A 22,093-nucleotide genomic window follows, 5' to 3' on the forward strand; every position below is an offset into this window, starting at 1 on the left:
CACAGAGTTCAGCCCTTTGCTGTTCACCATGTAAGGGTGGGATTGTCACAAGTACCAGAGCATGAATGGGACGCTTGCTCCTAGATGACTTAGAGTTCATCTACATTGCAATAAAACTCATGCATGGCCATGGCTGTCCTGGGTAAGCTGACTTGGGCTCATGGGACTATTAAACTGCAGTGCAGATGCTCCCACTAGGGCTGGAGTCTGGACTCTGAGACCTGGTAAGTGGGAAGAGTCTCGGAGTCTGGGCTCCACACCATACAGGAACATCTGTGCTGCTATTCGTAACCCTGCAGCCCAAGTCCCATGAGCCTAAGTCCATTGAGACTCAGTGCTGCAGATTTTTCATTGCAGTGTAGACGTACCCTTAGGTGCTTTTGAATATCTCACCCAAAGGGTCTATGGCACATTGCTGTGCAGTGCCAACTCTCAGAGGATAAATCTATCTCCTTCGCTGGCTGTGCCACACAGATGTATTTCCTCCTCTTCTTGGAAACAGTCAAGTGTTTGCTTCCATATTACAATCATTACCTGGCAATATGCCACCCACTGCACTACAAGTCCAGAATGACCAAAGGGGCATGCATATGGCTGACACTGATATCCTGGCTGCGTGGCATCCTCATCCCACTGGAAAACATGGCTTGGATATTCATCTTGCCATTCTGTGGGTCTAATGAGATTGACCATTTCTTCTGGGTCTTCCCTCTGGAGCTAAAGCTGGCCAGCTTCAACACGTCCCCAGACGCGGTCGCAACCCTAGCTAGCAGCACGCTCATCACTTTCCTGCCCTTGCTCTTCACAGTGGGGTCTTACACATGTATCATAGGCACCATCCTGAAGATGCCATTGGTGGAGGGCAGGTCTAAGCCTTCTCCACCGGTTCCTCTCACCTCATCATGATGGCACTATTCTAGTGTTTTGCTAGATTTATGTACTTACAACTCATATCCAGCAGCTCCTTGGACAGGGACAGTTTCCTTTTCCTGTTCTACACAGTGGTAATGACCATGCTAAACCCAATCATCTCCAGCTTGAGGAGCAAGGAGGTAAAAGGGGCTCTGTGAAGAACCTTACAGAGAAAATTGTTCTCTTAAGAATCACTTGGTTGGAGAGAGTGGGAAAGGAGGAGGAAGAACTAGGTCTCCTGTGTTTGAGGCCCATTCTCAATCGAGCTGATCAAAACATATTCAAGAAAAAACATTTTCCATTTAAAAAAAATTGCTTTTCACTAAACCAAAATGTTTTACAGAAGCATATCAGTTTCAACGACAATTTCATTGGGAAGTTTGGGAAGGTTTTTCAGGTCCAGGATGGAATTTCTGGTAAGAAAGAGGCAGCGCTATCCCAGAATAGCCAGTAGCCTGGTGGTTAGAGCTATCACCTGGGATGTGGGAGACCTCCTTTGAAGTTCTTCCTCTCACTCTGGAAGTGCAGGAACTTGAACGATGACCCCCTGCAAATAGTCTGGAGATTAGTCTTGGTCAAATGCTTGGCCTCAACATCTTTCTGTGCAAATGAGTTCCACCTTTCCTGGTGTTGTTGTAGTTTGTTTTTTGAAACTTTTGGGTATTTTGAAATTTGGAATTCTCTTGTGCCCCTCTTTGTGACCTGGAGCACAGACACACACATTTATTCTTTTCTTTTCTCCACTCTCAAACTTGTCAAAATGTTTCTCACTTTCCCAAAGTTCAGAGGGAGCTCCCCAGAGTAAGCTATCTCCATCTCTAATTCAACTTGCGGTTCCTCAAAGGGCCATGTGCACAGGGCTGGCTTCACCCATCTGCCAAAATTCAGCTGTTCTGAGACTGGAGGGGAAGGAGAATCCTGTGGCTCACTTAATCATTTCCCTGTCTTTGTGGGGTCCTCAGGCACTGGTGCACCTGGGTGCATCCTGTCCCCTGTCTGTGGCACATCATAGTCTAGTCTCCTGTGGGCTGTGATACTTTGGTTTCATTTTGGTTGTTGGGGTTATTGTGAGGGTGCTGGGTGGTGCTGGTGGCCTGTGCTACATGAGAGGTCAGACTAGATAATCTAGTGGTCCCTTGTGGCTTTAAATATTATGGCTCTATGGTTGAATCCAAATGAAAATATAGAGAGACGGGGAAAGGGGGAAGAAGTAGACAGACCTGGGATTTGGCCAGACTTGAAACCTTGACTCCAGGGAACATTGACAATGGTATTTTCAAGAAAACCTAAGGGCTCTAGGCGTCCAACAACCATCCTATTTCAGAGGGATTTAGGTGTCCAACTCACTTAGGCTCCTTTCAAAATCCAAGCCATAGAAACTACAAGCTGAAGGACGTTGGTGTTGTTATTTTTGTCCCTGCCTGCAGGTATATGGGATCTTGGGGAGCAATTACCACACAGGTGGGGTGCAAAATAAACTTTATTAAGAAAATGCAAAAACAGGGAAAATTTAATAGTGAGGGGTATGGGGTTTGTTAAGGTAGGCAATTGGGGAGGGAGTTCTTTTAGTATAGTATAGGGGGTTTCAATAGTGGGGTACAATACAGTGGGGTACAATACAGTTGGTAACCAACTAACACTGAAGTATAAATGTAACAGGTAGCTAACAATTTCTAGGTAAAGGGTGTGTCACAGCAGCATATAACCAACTAACAGTTATGGGTAAAATGTGTTAAATAACCAACAACTCTAGGTAAAAATGTGTCACAGTGGTGTAAAAATAAAATGTGAGGTGTGTGAGAGAGAAAAAGGGTAACCAATGGGGTTTTATGCTAGACTTCAGTAGCACAATTGAGGTTTGGCAGCAGTAGGAGCGGGGTGAACACGTGGGGGAAGGGATTAAAAGAGAGAGAGAGAGAGAGAGAGAGAAAGGCAGTGGTAGAGGAATGAGGTTGGGGATGGGGAAAGAGGAGCACGTGGTGGAGCAGAAACCAAAGATAGAGGCGCTACAGAGGGAGATTTAAACTCAGGGAGACACAGAGAGCAGACAGGCTGCAAGTTTAAACAGCAGAGAGACTGCAATGAGTGACTGGGGAGCTCGGGGCGGGGGGATTGGGGCAGTGGGAAGACAAATTCAAATAGTAAAAACCTTATCTATCCCCTAACTTAATCAAACTTATATAAAATGACAAGCAGCTACAGAATACAACCAGGCAATGATTTTCTAAACTTATCTTAACCAACAATTAGGCAACACAACAAATATCACAGAAATTTACAAGCTCTACAATCTTAACAAACTATGACTTATTAAATTAAAAAAAAAAAACAAGACCTATGGTGCACCTTATGCTATGGGGAGGTTACAGAGGGCAGAGTGGTATGTATCCAGGACCCAGCTCCCAAGGAAGCCAAGGGATGGTGGCTACAGCGGTGGATACAGCTGAAAGCAGAGAGCCCCAAGGCAAAGCCCACAGGAGCAGAGCTTAGCAGTGGCAAAGAGCCCTGTAGTTTAAGAGAGGTTTTAAGACACAGACCAAGGTTTAGCTTGAGTCTGTGTGCTGGGGAAACAGAGCCAGCAGCTAAAATAATAAAATAAAAGTATAGAAAGTTTTACAGAGGGATTCTTACCAGTCCCCAAGGCAGCAGCAAAGGCAGAAGCAGCAGCAACATCAGAAGAGGCAAGGAGGGTTCGGTACAGTCTCAATAATCAGGAGATCTCTCAGGTAGCAATTCGTTCTTCGTGGGGGGGGTTTCAAAAACGGGGGTACGCTCAAAAATAAAACGAGAGCGGAGAAAGGACCCCCCAGAACCCCTGGCTGATCAGACCAGGCAGCAATGCAGGAACCTTTCTGAGGTGTGTTTCAAAAATGTCTGGTTTTAAAGGCAAACTTGGGCAGTTTCCCACCAGTAATCCTGATAGGCTCCCTCTGTCACAGGGGAGGGGGCACAGGGGAAAAACTGAAGGTAAGCCCAGAGACATGCCTGGACATAGTCCTGTGCAATAGGTGACTCAAGAGCACATGAGACTATGACTCATGCCCAGGATCTTAAAACCACAATTGGCCTGGCAGCTCTGGACATTGCCTACCCTACACCAAGCCCAGGTTCAACGAGGTGATAACAGGACTAACCCTTTGAAAAGGGCAGTGGTCCCACTTAGCATGCAGCACAAGTGGCCATCCCTTTGAGAAGGGCAATGGCTCTTGTTAAACAACTTAAGGGGCCCTCCCTTTGAGAAGGGCAGTGGCCCTGGTAAACAACTTAACAGCCAGGGAAGGGCGGCCACAGGAGAACAGAAAACAAAATGGAGTCTGGGGAAACAAAATGGAATAGGGGAATAGCTGTAACGGACAATTTTCAGCCAAAAGATGGTGCATCCTGCAGTTCATCATCCACATGCCAAATTCTACGACATTAGTATCAACAGTAGCACAGATGGGAGAGCATCCCCCATGGAGCCGCCGCACCAGTTCCTGCAGTACAGCATGCCCTAGCACTGCACTGGGGCACTGGGATTAGCACTGACTGTCAGGGGGGTGAGCTCCTTCTGGATCCCTCACCCTAGTCCTTGCAGCATGGCTGGATACCGTGGAAGAGCAGCACACCACCTGTTTTGTCACCCACACCACCTTCTATGGCACAGTGCCCTCTTAGGTCACACTGGGGTCAGGAGCAGGGCAGTATTCTCTCTAGTGAGCTTACCACTCTGTTCCTTCCCATTGCACAGCTCAGCTATGGTTCATCTTTTCTTCTTCTCTCTAACCCTCTTTGGTCAGCTAAGCTTCAGGGCTTGCGGGCTCTGGCCTACGTCTCCCCCAGAGCGAAAGTGTGTGGGGTAATGCCAGTAAGGATTTCATCCCACCCCCACCCTTCTGCCATGGGGAATTCTTTGCTGATGAATTTTCTTCTGTAAGTTTAAGCTTAGTTTTTACATAAACCTATGTCTTGGAAGTAGTGGTTACGTTTACTTTCATGTTGCCACCATTAGCTGAACTGTTGTGATGCCACCTATTGACTAGTCACAGTAGTTGTGATGAGTACTTCTATTGTATTGTATTGTCATTGGATCTTGCTATATCACTTGTAAGTAAAGCTGTTCCTCATGCCAGCTTGGGTTTTAATGCTTTCTGTAGAGCATTAAGTATCATTTACCCTTATCTGCTAGGCCTATTAATGATTTAGGCTAGAGTTGTACCTGGAAGCTACCAAGCTATCATAACAGGTATACAATGCAAATCCAGGAGGAGGCATCACCAACAGTCATTCTTCCTATGAGTAGAGAGATGCTGCAGATGGGTGGATAGAAGCTTCTTACCTATTTAATACTACTTTTGGGATCACCCCAGGATCTCCATTATCTGCAGGAACACCAGGTGCCCAGGGAGAGTGGATTATATAAACAGCTGACAGATACTTTTATTTGGTGCAATCAAAAATTTTTGCAAAAAAATGAACAAAAAATCCATTTTCTGCTGATGTATTGTCTGTTTCTGACAAACAATTGTAATTTTAGGAGGAAAGCAGATGAAACCCAATCTCTGTCAGAAAAAAAGGTAGAATATTTTTGACCTGCCGTAAGTGTGAGTTTAATGTCCCAGGCTCTGCTTCCAAGGCCAATGGAAGGGAGAGGAGCTATTGGGATTTCTGAGTCTTTGAACACAGCAGCTCTGCACCGTGTGTGTAAACAATGAGACTGAGTCAGTAGAACCTGTAAAGTAACAGAGGCAAGCAGACGGACTCTTCTTAGGACACAGCTATTGTTCCTGATTTGGATTTAAGCCAATATGCGCTGCCCTCATGCAGTTTTTTCTGGGGATAAAAGGAATGGGCTTTGCCCAGGAAATCTGCAGGGAAGTGCACAATGCTTTTGGGAAAGGGGTGGCCTGAAGAGAGCATCTCTGACTCAAGGCTGAAGTATCCCCACCATCACACCTCTGTACTCAGTGGCCTTAGGGGCTGGACTGCGTATTCAGTTTATCAGTCTGTGTAGTAATTTACCGCCATGGTGTCGAGGGTAATTGCATCTCCATTTTTGGCACCCCTATCGGTGCAATCCTCCATGTTACCAAAATGTGCCCATGTTCCAGACAACCCATAAAGGGCCAGAGCCAGAAGAACTGAGTGCTTGGATTGCCTTCACTGTATGCCTTCAAGTCCGTGGTACACCTAGCACTCGGAGACTCCAGGGAATGCTGTAGCATCCCCAGCCATACCCTGCAGTCAGGTGGGTTATAATACTTTCACATGTGAAAGTAGAATGAATTATATAGTAAAAATAGAAAGGATTAAAGAAATGTTGTCTATACCTTTAAGCAAAGTTGTTGGAATGTTGCAACCAGGTGTCAGGAATACAGACATTAACATAGAACAATTGCACCGTTTAAGGGCAATTGGTGAAGCATTAGCCTTAGATCGATAACAGTTAGTAAGGAAATAGGATATGCATGCTGTGCCCCAGGTGAATTTTCTTGTTTTGCTTTCTTTGTCCCTTTGTCTAATTCCCGCTCTTTTATCTGTATAAATAAGACTGTTTGGGCCTTCCATGGCCACTCACATATTCTGAATGTTATTGGCGGAGTGCTGTGCTAATAAACAGAGTGGTCTGACAAATTGTGAGTCCTGATTCTAACTTTGACAATTTGGAGGTTCCACCGAGATGGCAACCGTCTTCACTGGGGCTGTGTGATTCCTGACCATTTGTGTAGGACGACCGTGGCAGCCGGCACCTGGGCACTTGGCCCAAGCGGTCCTCCACCAGAACGGAAAGGCGCACGACCACAGTGAAGTCTACGCCATTGAACCTGTTGGTTCCCACTCTGTTCTGGTAGGGATCCCGGGATCTGACATCAGGATTCTGGTCAGGTAATTATTTCTGTGTTTTGTCCAGACTGAGGACTGTCCTGTCTCTGTGTCTATCCGTCCTCCCCGTGGAGTGTTTGAGTCTGGGTGCCATCTCTTTCTGGGGATCGGCCGACCAAGGGGTTCCTGTCCCTGTGGTCTGAGTGAGTGAAATCTGCACAATCGCAGCCGCACCACACCTTGGGTAAAATCCTTAGTGTGAAAGCAAGGACGATTGAGGCAGTAGCCTGTGGCCTCCTTTTCTGTGTTGCACTGGGCATCACTCTGACGAACCCTAATTTCCTTCTTGTGTGATTGGTGTGTGAAGTCCTCCTGTATGGGTAACCAGACGTCTAAGCAGGGGCAGTTCCCTAAAGGAACTCCAGCTCATTTTATGTAGTTTAGGAAAGGTCTGGACTCCTGTAAGTTTCTGGAAAAATGGTCTAGGCTTACTCAGGGAGATCTCAAAACTCAGCGGCCACTGTTAGGATCCTGGGATAAGGATCAAGTAGACGTCTTAAAAGAGAAACTCGGCCAATCTAAAACTAAATTGGCAAAAGGAGAGGTCGATTGTTTCATGCAATGGTGGGAAGAGGCAAATCGTAGATGGACAGAATGAAAACTCGCCTCTCTCAAAGATTCAAATGATAAGTTAAAATCTTTATTGGAAACCTCCTATCCCACCACTAGACCGAGCGCTCCCCTTTACCTTGTTCTCCAAGCAGACCCCCCTTCATACTCCTGTCTCCAGGTGGGAAAAGACAAAGAAACCCCTTACTAGATTCCTGGGACGAGGATGAAGAAGACGCATTAATTAGTCTGGCAGCCTTGCGTCGAATCAATAGACGGCCACCCACGCCCCCAGCTCAGGAACAACTGTTACCAGATCCCCCAGATAGGAACAATTCCCAGAGATCTCCAGTTCGGACCAGTCTGGACCATCTGGTACTGCCGAGGCCCATTCTTCTGGACTAACTCTGCTTCATAAAAGCTCATGCTTGGGCCTTAAAAATATCCAGGCTCCCCTCTGAATCCTGCATACTGGGGGCCAGGACGGGGGTCCCACTTGGAGCTATAAACCCTGGACTCGAACTGAGCTCCTTTCAATTATAAAAGGCTTTCCAAAGCCCCGAGAAAATCCTACCAAATTTGCAGAGGAATTTTTCTTAGTGTGTGATATCTATGAACCCTCTGAGGCAGACATCCTGCAGCTGTGCAAGCTACTTGTAACAGCCCCTAGTGAGCATGATAAATGGCTCACAGCAGCAGATTGGCTGGCTGCTGACCGCCACTCTACTTTGCCAGACACTGGTCCTACTGCTGAATACCGAAAAAAGTGTAAGGAACGAGCTAAAAATCTATTTGAAGCCATCCCTCGGGTATGGACTCCTAAAACCAACTGGACGGCCATAAAAAGCTGTAAGCAACGACAGGGAGAAAACCCGGGCGACTATCGCACCTGGCTAACTGACATTTTTCTGCAACATTCTGGTATACAGCAACCAGATACAAATGGACAGGGCGCCCTGGCTAGTGCATTTGTTAATGGCCTCCTGCCTGCTATTGGCAATCTGCTAAAATGAATAAGTGTTGGATGGGAGACCGAAACCATGGACAAATTGCAAACAGTGGCAGAGCACTGCCAACGTACTTTAAAAGGAAAGGAAGAGCAATCAGCTCAGCAGTTAATAGCCTTGCAAATACAGCATTATTCAGGGCAGGGCAAACAGTACCGGGGATGGGGAAAATACCAGGGATGAGGACGGGGACGTGGTCGTGGGAGGGAACAGGGAACTGGATTTTCGGGTTATGGGGATGTTTGTAATTACTGTAAACAGCCGGGACATTGGAAGAATGAATGTCCAAGCCGGCCTGGTAACTCTGTGAACAACTAGCTAAGCCCCCTGCCAGCACAGCCAGTCAGCCCCCAGCCTTACTTTGCCCCACAACAATGACGGGACACCGGGGAACCTCAGGAAATTTTAGCCCCTTTACTACATCTCACTCCCACGGGTGAGTGTGTGTTAACTATCAATGATCTTTCTTTCCCTTTCCTTGTTGACACGGGAGCTTCGCTCTCTGCAGTTCGTACTACCAACCTGCCTAAGGTTCCCCGCTCCAGAAAAACCGTGTCCACTGTGGGCATTACAGGAGTCCCAACCACTTATCCCCTTTCAAAACCTCTACCGGTCCAGGTTGGTGCCCTTTCTGCGGATCATGCCTTCCTTCTCTCTGATTCCACTCCAGTAAACCTTTTGGGTCGCGATCTGTTATGTAAGCTTGGCTGCACCATATACTATTCCCCGGATGGGGTCTATTTACAAATTCCCCAGTCTTCCCTGAGTGATTCTGTAGCCGCCCTGCTGTCTGAAACGTCCCTTTCTACTCTGGTCCCTTGTTGCCCACTGGTCCCGTCCCTTGAGCACCTAATTTCGCAGGTCCCATCCTCTCTGTGGCCAACCCATCCCTCTGAGGTGGGCCGCTTAAATACTGATCCTGTTTGCCTTACTGTTGACTCTTCCAAACCCCTGCCACGCCTATCTCAGTACCCTTTAAACCCTGAGGCAGAGGCTGGCATTGCTCCAGTCATAACTGCCCTGTAGGAGCAAGGCAATATTGTTCCCTGTTCCAGTCCCTGTAACACTCCTATCCTCCCCGTTCGAAAAGCTGATGGCAAATCATGGCGATTTGTTCAGGACCTTCGAGCCATTAATCGTATTGTCATACCCGTTTTTCCTGTTGTCCCAAACCCAGCAACGATCCTGGCTTCCATTCCACCAGCTGCAACTCATTTTACTGTTGTTGATTTGTGTTCTGCTTTCTTTTCTGTTCCGGTTCACCCTGATTCCCAGTACCTCTTTGCCTTTTCCTACAGGGGACAGCAATATACATGGACCACGCTCCCTCAGGGGTATACAGAAAGTCCATCTTATTTCTCCCAGGCATTAGCCCGAGACCTAGCTGACCTTGTTTTCCCATCTGGGTCCACTCTAGTCCAATATGTAGATGATCTGCTCCTCTGTTCCCCCTCGTTATCTGCCTCAGAAACTGATTCTTTAGTGCTCCTTACTGCCCTAGCAAACAAAGGTCACAAGGCTTCGCGCTCTAAACTACAGCTCTGTCAAACCTCTGTCACATACCTTGGTTTTCTCCTCTCCCAGGGTTCCCGTACGCTTTCTCCCACCCGCATCCAGGCTATCCTTAGCTTTCCCTGACCCTGCACTCCACGCCAGGTCCGAAAATTTTTAGGCATGACTGGATTTTGCAGGCAATGGATTCCCCAATACGCCTCCCTTGCAAAACCTCTACAGGAACTCACTCGACTCTCTGTGCCTAATCCCATGCCATGGCCACCTGAAGCAGACTCTGCCTTTGTTTCCCTCAAACAAGGTTTGGCTTCGGCCCCCGCTTTAGGGCTGCCAGACTATTCTAAGCCTTTTACCCTTTTCTGCCATGAACAATCTGGATGTGCACTTGGAGTTCTCACTCAGGTGCACGGAGGCAGGAATCGTCCAGTAGCTTATTTCTCTGCCACTTTGGATCCTGTGGCCCAAGGCCTGCCCCCCTGCCTGCGTGCTGTGGCTGCTGCAGCACGCCTAGTCGAAATGTCTGAAACCCTTGTCCTTCACTCCCCCCTTACTCTCATGGTCCCTCACTCTGTAGAAACTCTGCTGTTACAACGCAATACAAGCCACCTCTCCTCCGCTCGCCTTACCAGGTATGAACTTCTACTGCTGTCAGCCTCATATATCACTATAAAGCGCTGTTCTCAGTTAAATCCTGCCACTCTCCTTCCTTTGTCTACTGACGATGATCCTCATGACTACCTTGCAACTGTCTCTGCTATCACCCTCCCGCGCTCTGACCTTTCTGATGTCCCTCTCCCTAACTCTGACCCTGTTTTGTTTACTGATGGTTCCTGTTTTCGAGACAACCAAGGTCGTCTCCTTGCAGGATACGCTGTAGTGTCACTCTCTGAAACCCTAGAAGCTGCACCTTTACCTTCTGTAAGCTCAGCACAAGTTGCTGAATTAGTTGCCCTCACCCGTGCCTGCTTTTTGGTGGAGGGACGCTCCGTCACCATTTACACTGACTCCCGCTATGCTTTTGGGATTGTACATGACTTTGGTACCCTCTGGCAAGCTCGGGGTTTCCTTACATCTGCCGGTACCCCTATTAAGAATGGCCCCTATATTGCTGCTCTCCTGTATGCAGTTTTACTTCCCTCTGCCCTGGCTATTGTTAAGTGCCCTGGCCACTCGATGGCAGACACTGATGTTGCTAAGGGTAATGCGTTTGCTGATGCCTCTGCTAAACATGCTGCTGCTATAGAACCTTCCCTACATGTTTTTCTAGGTTCCCTCTCTGTTTCTATACCACCACCGTCCCTCACTGACCTCACCCTGCTCCAGGACCCTGCCCCAGAAACTGAAAAAGATTCCTGGGTTGCCCACGGTTGCTCTCTACATCCTGATTCCCTTTGGCATTCGCCCACTGGTACCTTTGTAGCCCTCTTTTCATTCTACCCATCGCTGGCCGCCCTGCTACACGGTGTTTCACATGTTGGAAAGGAGGGAATGGTGTCTGCTCTAACTAAGGCGAGATGATGGGCTCCCCATTTCAGCTGATTTGCAGCCTGCCACTGTGCCGCCTGCACCACTTGCCAAAGCCACAATATTGGTAAACCTGTAAAAGTGGCTCAGGGATTCTGGGGCTTGCCTCAAGCACCCTTCTTGCATTGGCAACTTGATTTTGTACAAATGCCTAAGTGTCAACGAATTGAATTTATTTTGGTTATGGTATGTTTATTTTCTGGTTGGATTGAAGCCTTTCCTTGTCGCAAGGCTGACTCACTGTCCGTTGCTAAATGTTTGTTAAACCATATTATGCCTGCCAAGGGAATTCCTGTCACTCTGTCCAGTGACCGGGGTACACACTTTACTGGACAAATTGTTCAACATCTGGATCATATGATACATGTTACACACCTGCTGCACTGTCCCTACCACCCACAAAGTGCAGGTGCTGTGGAAAGGTGAAATGGTGTACTTAAGAATAAACTTGCTAAAATTTGTGACTCCATGGGGTTAAGCTGGCCAGCAGCTTTACCACTAGCCCTTATGGAAATGCGATCCACTCCATCCCAAAGGCATAAACTGAGTCCTTTTGAAATCGTTATGGGACGCCCTATGCAAACTGTGGCTACCATTACTCCAGTCCCAGACTTGAATTTGACTCACAGTACACTCCTTCAATATTGCAAGGGATTAATGCAAGCTGTAAGTCACTTCTATTCACAGGTTCGAGCCGCCTGGCCGACGGAACCCACCTCTGACGCCTGCCACAACCTTGAACCAGGTGACTGGGTCTACGTACGGCATCACCATCGAAAACACGCCTTGGAACCTCGGTGGAAGGGTCCTCATCAGGTACTACTTACTACCCAGACAGCTGTTAAGATATCTGGCATTGCAGCATGGATACATGCTTCACAGTGTAAGAAGACACCCTCCTCGGCGAACCAGTCAACACCTCAGGATTGCGCAGAGTCAGTTTTGACTCCAGAAGAAGACGTAGAGGAACAGCCTGCAATACCTTACAATCTACGCTCTCGTAAGGGTTGCCAGAAGCAGACGACAACCTAAAGCAAGGCCCAAGAAGCAGCAGTAGTGAGCCTAGCGCCTGCTGCCTGGTGGACATAAAACTGTGAGTGCAGTTCCCTCAGTTGAGGTTGTCAGAACCAGAAGATCCTTGCCTCCAACATGCACCTCTGGTGGCGCCAGTTCCTTGGCTGCTGGTATCTTAAGGTCTGGGGTGCCCACAATGACAATTCTTTTATCCAGCAGCAAGTGTGGATAGCTCAGACCCTTAATATTTCTAAATGCTGGGTCTGCAGCCACATCCCAGCCCACTCTCAAGCTGGTGTTCCTGTCCTGGCTATCCCACTGAATTCCCCAGACCTTACTGGAGGACCTCGTCCATTTAACAAAACATGGAACAGCAATGACACTTGGGAAGCAGTGGGAATAAATGTATCTAAATGGATAAGTGTGGTGGAGGGGAAAGGTTTTTGGTGTTGGGTGTGTAATGGGACAGGGCTGGATCTGGGAACAAGCCGTTGCCTTCAGCATATTGTAGCAAATGGTGTATGGGATTATTCAAATAAAACTAAGGAGTGGCGGACTGGGTATGGGGATATGAATTTTTTCTCAACCTGGGATCAAACAGAAAAGTCAATCTCATGTTCCCCCTACAGTAATCTTTGTAAAAATAATACAATCTTCCAATGCCATACAAATTCTACCACTCCTCGTAAGGAGGATTACCCTGTGCCCTTTGGAGGATATTACTCCTCATTTGCAGATACCTATGTAACAAATGGGTGCAATTGACCCTTCCCAGCCTTAATAGGCCATCATTGGTTTGTGGAACCAAAGCTTATACTGTATTATCAGCTAACTGGTCAGGTATCTGTTATCCCGCCCAACTCTTCCCACAATTCTGGGTACTAGAGTCCCTCCCATGAGAACGCCTCCGTAATTTCAGGTGAAAAAGAAGGGACTTACTAGATGCCCAATGGTATATACATAACATAAGCCCCTTAACTTGGGAAGAGGCCATTGGCACTTCCTTTATCCCACTTGGGGGAGTAATACACCACGCAAAAAGACTCCTAAGGTTACAAGCAGTGGTTGAAATAATGGCAAATGAAACCGGAGAAAGTTTAGAAACCCTGGCCAAAGAAACAGGGTTGATCAGACAGGTTGCCTTCCAAAACCATCAAGCATTAGACATAGTGCTGGTGGCCAAAGGAGGGACCTGTGCTCTCATTGGAAAAGAATGTTGTGTGTTTATACCTGACAATACCAATGAGGTAATAGATCACGCTAGCCACTTAGAACAAATCGCATATCTTCCTCATGAAGAGCTGAGTTCTTTATGGAAGTGGCTAAGTAACCTGTTCAATTTCTCTGGCATAGGAAACTGGTTGTTTCAGGGAGCCCTAACTATCCTGTTTGGAATCTTAGTGATTTTTGTAGGCTTTCAGTTAATCTCCTGTTGTATCCAGAATTGTGTCACCCAGATGGCTGCCCCAAAACAGAGTGCTAATATGATGATTTTGAATATCGCTGATGAACTAAGAGATAAGGAACGGTTAATTTGTGGAACTCAGTAAGGGTTGGTCATGGCGTACGCCTGACCAAAAGGAGGGATTGTGAAAGTAGAATGAATTATATAGTAAGAATAGAAAGGATTAAAGAAATGTTATCTGTACCTTTAAGCAAAGTTGTTGGAACGTTGCAACCAGGTGTCAGAAATACAAACATTAACATAGAACAATTGCACCGTTTAAGGGCAATTGGTGAAGCATTAGCCTTAGATCGATAAGAGTTAGTAAGGAAGTAGGATATGTATGCTGTGTCCCAGGTGAATTTTCCTGTTTTGCTTTCTTTGTCCCTTTGTCTAATTCCCGCTCTTTTATCTGTATAAATAAGACTGTTTGGGCCTTCCATGGCCACTCACATATTCTGAATGTTATTGGCGGAGCGCTGCGCTAATAAACAGAGTGGTCTGACAAATTGTGAGCCCTGATTCTAACTTTGACACACATTAACAGATGCATTCACAGCGAGCACAACTGGATACAAACCAGTTGCTACCCCAAAATTACATGCAAATACTGCATCCCTCAAGTGTGCAGAGTTAAGGCTGTGTAGGAATACAGGCCTACATTAAGCCTGAGTCAACTGTGGTTTTAAACTGAGCTTGGATGTTAGCATAAGAGATAGGCCGAAGAGCATGTGACCCAAAAGATCTGAGATCATGAGAAAAGAAAAGGGTTATTTGTGTTAAAATAGTAGCAATCCTTGAAATACAGCAGTATCTTATTTAACGGTTGGGTTGAGGTCATCAAAATTAAGAATATACAGTTAATTGGGTACCTGGTGCAGTCAATAATTAATGCTATGTGGTTTGTTGAAAAAGAAATGCTTAGTCCAGTTGGTGGAATGAAATATGGCAAAATAAGATAAGAAGAAAATCTTGGAGACACCCCATCATTAATCTTGTCTTGACTGGGTCAGAAGGCAGGGTTCAGCTCTAACTGCCTCTTCTGGCTTTAGCTAAGTATCAAGATCCAGCAATGACATCACTTGTTTATTCTAGTGTATAAAAGACAAGGTATCTAGCGGTTTCTTTGTCAGAGATTTTTCTTACCCCTGTGGAGTCATATCATGATGGGAAAGTATTCCCGAGCCTGATCTTTTTTGGGGTATTTGCCCAATGCTTATAACTGAATTATTGCTAGGAGGTACAGTATAGGTGGGCATATGCTTGTATTTGTATTTGGGATGTAATCAACACCGAGTGACCTCTGGCTCAATAAAGAAATATTTGTATGGAAACTGAGTCATGGTAAACTTTAATAAATGTATTAGGAGATTTTTTCCCCAATAGGCTCACTATGCTACATTGCTCAGGAGAGCAGTGGAGTGTGTAACTTCATCATTTCCTGAACGTGAAGGGCCTAACCCTGCAATTTCCCACATTTGGGTAGTGTACTTTTGTTGTGGAATTTACAGTTACATCATCAGATGACATCATCTTTCATAAAAGACTGAGTTAAAAAAAAAGAGCCCAGCTTCTTGTGGGGGCCTTGTCCTGACCCCAATGCTCCTATGGCTAGAATTCAGCTGCATTTACACTCTGATTGCGAGCAAGGGGAGACTATTGGCCTTGCTGCCAACATTACATACCTCTCACAGGCAGATCTGGGTGTAGATATAAGAGGAAGTACAGGTAAACCATCTCATGTAGCTGCATAGCAGGGATACAGTGGTAGAGCTTTGAACAGACCCAAGGCCCCACATTTCTTGACTCCAGTGTCCTACCCATAGACCATGTTGCCTATCTATGTTTTCCTGATCACTAGCTAGGTAGATGCAGTGTGTCTCATAGGTAAAACATATGGTTCTATTCTTGGCTCAACCACTCACCTGCTTGCTGACCTTGGGACAAGTTATTTCTCCTTTCTGGGCCTCTGTTTCTCCACCTCCCTTCCCTCCGCCCAACCTTTGTCTTGCATGTTTAGATTTTCAGCCTTTGAGGACTGCAAGTTTCTCTTCCAATGTGTCTGCAAAGTGCTTAGAAGAATGGGACAATAATCTTGGAGTCCTTCAATATTCATGCTCATGTAAATCATGAGGAAACGAGTCAATTTACTGTTCTATAGCATGTTAAATAAGGCCCATGAAAAGTTAAACAAACTTATCTTTAAATCTCCAAATTGACCAGCAGTGGGGTTTGGGTTCTGTTGTTACTTCATTGCTATCACTTCCCATAAAACTAACTGAGTTCTGATCTCAGTTGTTTTGTGGCAATCAGTAATAGTTAATGATTAAAAGAACAATTTGAATTAATACTATACAGTACTATACTCATAGACTCATAGACTCTAGGACTGGAAGGGACCTCGAGAGGTCATCGAGTCCAGTCCCCTGCCCTCATAGCAGGACCAAATACTGTCTAGACCATCTCTAAAAGAAATTTATCTAACCTACTCTTAAATATCTCCAGAGATGGAGATTCCACATCTTCCCTAGGCAATCTATTCCAGTGTTTAACTACCTTGACAGTTAGGAACTTTCTCCTAGTGTCCAACCTAAATCTCCCTTGCTGCAGTTTAAGCCCATTGCTTCTTGTTCTATCATTGGAGGCTAAGGTGAACAAGTTTTCTCCCTCCTCCTGATGACACCCTTTAGATACCTGAAAACTGCTATCATGTCCCCTCTCAGTCTTCTCTTTTCCAAACTAAACAAACCCAATTCCTTCAGCCTTCCTTCATAGGTCATGTTCTCAAGACCTTTAATCATTCTTGTTGCTCTTCTCTGGACCTTCTCCAATTTCTCCACATCCTTCTTGAAATCCAGTGCCCAAAACTGGACACAATACTCCAGTTGAGGCCTAACCAGTGCAGAATAAAGCGGAAGAATTACTTCTCGTGTCTTGTTTACAACACACCTGTTAATGCATCCCAGAATCACGTTTGCTTTTTTTGCAACAGTATCACACTGTTGACTCATATTAAGCTTGTGGTCCACTATGACCCCTAGATCTCTTTCTGCCATACTGCTTCCTAGACAGTCTCCTCCCATTCTGTATGTGTGAAACTGATTGTTCCTTCCTAAGTGGAGCACTTTGCATTTATCTTTATTGAACTTCATCCTGTTTACCTCAGACCATTTCTCCAATTTGTCCAGATCATTTTGAATTTTCACCCTGTCCTCCAAAGCAGTTGCAATCCCTCCCAGTTTGGTATCGTCCGCAAACTTAACAAGCATACTTTCTATGCCAACATCTAAATCGTTGATGAAGATATTGAACAGAACCGGTCCCAAAACAGACCCCTGCGGAATCCCACTTGTTATATCTTTCCAGCAGGATTGGGAGCCATTAATAACTACTCTCTGAGTACGGTTATCCAGCCAGTTATGCACCCACCTTATAGTAGCCCCATCTAAATTGTACTTTCCTAGTTTATCTATAAGAATATCACGTGAGACCGTATCAAATGCCTTACTAAAGTCTAGGTATATCACATCCACCGCTTCTCCCTTATCCACAAGGCTCGTCATCCTATCAAAGAATGCTATCAGATTAGTTTGACACGATTTGTTCTTTACAAATCCATGCTGGCTATTCCCTATCACCTTACCACCTTCCAAGTGTTTGCAGATGATTCTTTAATTACTTGCTCCATTATCTTCCCTGGCACAGAAGTTAAACTAACTGGTCTGTAGTTTCCTGGGTTGTTTTTATTTCCCTTTTTATAGATGGGCACTATATTTGCCCTTTTCCAGTCTTCTGGAATCTCCCCCGTCTCCCATGATTTCCCAAAGATAATAGCTAGAGGCTCAGATACCTCCTCTATTAACTCCTTGAGTATTCTAGGATGCATTTCATCAGGCCCTGGTGACTTGCAGGCATCTAATTTTTTTAAGTGATACGCATGCTCTGTTGTAAGAGTTCCCCTGCATACTGTATCAAAGCAGAACAGTCTTATACTAAAATATTACTTAGGTTGTAAGGTCTTTGGGAAAGTGACTGTCTTTTTATTATGTGTTTATACAGTGCCTAGTACACTGGGGGCTTGGTCCATGATTGGAGCTCTTAGGTGCTACTGCATTACAAATCATTATCATCGTCATGGAGTAATTCAGACTACAAAATTGTCGGGAGATCAGCTCCCAAAGGGGACAGTGCAGATAAATAATAAAAACTGCCATCCTGTCTGATGAAGTAATGCATCCTTTGGAGTGAGTGAAGAGATCATCACCCTCTGTTCCAGATGTGCATGAGGAAGTGGTTCTTGGTGCAGCTAGTTGGTGAGGACTATACAGAAACACTCCTGAATTTCAGTAAGTGCAAAACTTTCCAATTTTAAGTTCATGCTCTTCTTCCAACTATTTAATGCCACTTCCTTCTAGGAGCATTTAAGCATCAAGCCCTGCGATCCCTTACTTCAGTGGGATTATTCATTCACCCACTCCCATATTTACACAGTTGTGTATGGAGATGATTATTCTGGAATAGTTTTTCCTGATTAACTCCTGGTGTGGATGTTCTTATTCTGGAATAAAAGTGTCTTTGTTTTTTATCTAATTTTTCCACAAGGGGAAAGAAAATCTTCATATTAGCTTTGATTTGGAGTATGATCCACTGTGTACCTTTCCCATAATCTGCTCCGGACCAACAGCTCATTGGGTAGGTGGCATGATATTGTCTCTGACTTTCTCCCAGAGTTTAAGAACACTTTTTCCACCTTGCTTTTGATAGGATGTCTTTTATAGTTCTTAATAGTTTGCAGAATCTCTTGCTCTTAATCATATTTGGTACACTGGAGATGAAGGTTTCTCTCCATCACAATCTTTCCTCTGTCACACTGGCTGCATAATCATTGCCAGAATTGGTTGATTTTTTTTTCAGATGGAACTTCTTCCAACTAAAAACTGTGTATTCAGGTCAAGCAAAACAGTTCATGAATTCAAACTGAATTCAGAAAAATGTTGTACCTCCCCCAAAAAATCCTGAAACATTGAAATGTTTTGATTTTTCAATTTGGAACGACTTTTAATTTCAAATTTTACTTCCATTTTGTGTTTTAAAAACAGTAAAGAAGACTCCTCAAGAATTAAATGAAATATTTCATTTTGGGTGAAACTAAATGTTTTATTTCAGCCAAAATTAATGTTTTTGACTTTTTCATTCCACTGAAATATATGGATTTTTTTGTTTTGTTTTGGGTCAATCCAATTTCCCTCCCTCCACCCCCAAAAAATTTCATCACTACTCTCTGTGTTTAAACTTTTTTGTGCCTCCCAGTTTGTGATCCCCAATTCTATATTTGGTGAGAAGTCTGCCTTAGCTTTGCACATGTCACTGTGGTGAGGAGTCTGCAAATGTCATTATTCCATGCAGGGATCTGTAGGCATCTGGCTTGTTCCTGTTTTTGAGTTGTTCTTCCAGTGATTCTTATACTGGTAATTTAGTTATGCACAGCACCAAGCATATTTTCGGTTCTTAACAAATACATATGTAAATAAAACGTATGTCCATATTAGCAGGTCATTTTTTCCATAACAAAATTGCTGCTTTTTTAGTCATTTGAAGATAAAGGGCAGTTGCAAAATTTTGATCTTAAGTTGGATTTGAATTTCTGACACCTCAGCTATGGAGGTGGTAGGATCTTGGGTATAGATTGGGACAGAATGAATTAGGAATCATTTCAAACACATCATATCTTGAGCTTTTTGCAATGCAGGGTTTGATTCACATCCTTTTCTGTTCAGGTCAGTGGTAATTTCCCTTTACTATATATCAGGTACTATGCATTCTGCAATCCATGCTTTATGAGCCCTGACCCAAATTACCACAGATACTGAGTGCCTCCACTTTTGGATGACCAACTTGTGATAACTTAGCTTGATTTTCAGACATCTTATAGGTCTTGATTACTTGTACTCCACTACACCAGTTTTAGGACCAGTGTAGCTCCTTTGAAATTCAAGAGCGGTGTAAATCCACATAACTAATTTACACCAGATGATTCTGGCCCATTGGACCTACATGGGCATAATGCTATAGAAACTCAGTGGTGAATCAGACCCAAAGCAATTCCATTTGCATTGAACTCGTGAGAGAGTGAAGAATCACACAAAATCACTGGTCACTTTTACAGTTTTGGCCTGATAAGACTGCGTCAAAGTTAACATTACACAGAGCTGTCTGTTTGAAAGGTGAGTTTTCAAAGTGCCCAAAGTCCATACGCATAGGCAGACCCACCTGAAAATTGGATGGACTAGGTTAGAAATAGTGTTCTAAAACTGGAGTAATGTGGTTAAGGGATTCATGAGATACAATCCCGCTCACTCCCAAATTAACCTTGTTTGAAAATTTGCGGGATCTCATAACACATTTTAGTCACAAAACTGGGAGGGGGCAGGGAGGATCTGTGGGTAAAAGTCACGTAAAACATCCATCACTGAACTGCTCTAAGATCCAGTACAGAGTACTCAGAAATTCAAATTTTATTAGATATTCACTCAGATTCCAAGAAAAGTTGCACACGACAGCTCTGAGAATTAGTGCATTAGAGACACAGGTTGCAGCAATTTGTAAAAGAGACAACATTCTTAGCTTCCTAAAATTCACAGGAAGACTCAGATTGTCTGGAGAAATTTATGACACTGGAGGATGGCAGAGTGGGGGAAAGTATTCTGTGACAATTTATTGTTTCCTTTTCTTCTTCAGGATGAAAACTAGACAAGAAACAGTGGGAAGAAACAGCACAACAGTCACTGGATTCATTCTCCTCGGTTTTTCTGACATTCCTAGCCTGCAGCATTTATTTTTTTTGGTGTTTCTGGTCACCTACATAGTCACCTTGGCTGGAAACCTTCTAATCATTGTCCTCACATTGGCTGACCCAGCCCTTCATACCCCCATGTACTTCTTCCTCAGGAACCTGTCCTTCCTGGAGATGTGCTACACATCAGTCAATGTCCCCAAGATGCTTGGAAATCTGTTCTCTGGGGATAAAGCCATCTCTTTCATTGGCTGTGCTATGCAAACCTATTTCACCTTTTTCCTTGGTGGGTCAGAGTGTTTTCTCTTGGCGTCCATGGCCTACGATCGCTATGTTGCAATATGCAAGTCTCTGCATTACCCTGTGGTTATGAACAGGAAGGTGTCCACTGGACTGGCTGCTGGATCCTGGCTCAGTGGTCTCCTCATGTCCTTTGGTCTCACCAGCATGGTATTCATCCTACCCTTCTGCAGATCCCACGAGATTAATCATTTCTTCTGTGACATCCCTCCACTGCTGAAGCAGGCGTGTGGAGACACCTCCCGTAATGAAATGGCTGTCTTCATGGTGGCTATGTCCTTTGACACCTTTCCCTTCATGCTGATCCTCATGTCCTACGTCTGCATCATCTCCACCATCCTGAGGATGCCATCCAGGGAGGGCAGGAGGAAGTCCTTCTCCACCTGCTCCTCACACCTCATTGTGGTGACATTGTTCTATGGCTCCGCTTGCATTATGTATCTGAAGCCCAATTCCTCCTACTCACCAAACACAGACAAGTTTCTCTCTCTGTCCTACACAATTATCACGCCCATGCTAAACCCCATCATCTACAGCCTGAGGAACAAGGAGGTGAAGGGAGCATTCTGGAGAATGGTGCAGAGAAGAAGGTTCCATTGAATAAAGGAATTTGATTGACTGCAAATGTCTCCAGCTCAGTTCTTTTAAAGACTTTATATCTATGTTAGGACCTTATCTTGCCCCATTCCCATGGTAACTGAGCACCTCATAATCTTTAATGGATTTAACCTCATACTGCCTCTGTGCAGTAGGAAAATGCAATAATTTAAGTTTTAAAGATAGAGCTGAGACAGGTTGAATCACAGAATCCTCCTTGGGGGCTGCCATTTTATGTGCTGAGACTACCCCTGAGCCTGTTTCCCCTGGCAGCTAAGGACTTCAGTGCCCTGTCTGATTTGAACCAGACACACTTGCCTGCTGCAAAAAGAGACCCAGGTCTGAACAATAGCCCCAAAAAGCAGGCTTAACTGAAAACATCTCAAAAAGTATTGGGGGAGGGATAGCTCAGTGGTTTGAGCATTGACCTAATAAACCCAGGGTTGTAAGCTCAATCCTTGAGGGGGCTGTTTAGTGAACTGGGGTAAAGATGTGTCCAGGGATTAGTCCTGATTTAAGCAGGAGGTTGGATCATTCAGCCTTCTGAGGTCCCTGATATTATAAGTGTTCCTCTCTCCA

General features: G+C 45.0%; 1 protein-coding gene across 1 annotated transcript; it reads left to right on the top strand.

Moving 5' to 3' along the window:
• Positions 1-20,516: 20,516 nt before the first annotated feature.
• On the top strand, positions 20,517-21,589 carry LOC127032830 (olfactory receptor 10A7-like). Its single transcript, XM_050920437.1, has one exon. It carries the CDS (start codon positions 20,564-20,566, stop codon positions 21,515-21,517), a length of 954 nt encoding a protein of 317 aa, XP_050776394.1. The 5' UTR covers positions 20,517-20,563; the 3' UTR covers positions 21,518-21,589.
• Positions 21,590-22,093: the final 504 nt, after the last annotated feature.

Source organism: Gopherus flavomarginatus, chromosome 12 (assembly GCF_025201925.1).
Source record: "Gopherus flavomarginatus isolate rGopFla2 chromosome 12, rGopFla2.mat.asm, whole genome shotgun sequence".
Classification (NCBI taxonomy): domain Eukaryota; kingdom Metazoa; phylum Chordata; order Testudines; family Testudinidae; genus Gopherus; species Gopherus flavomarginatus.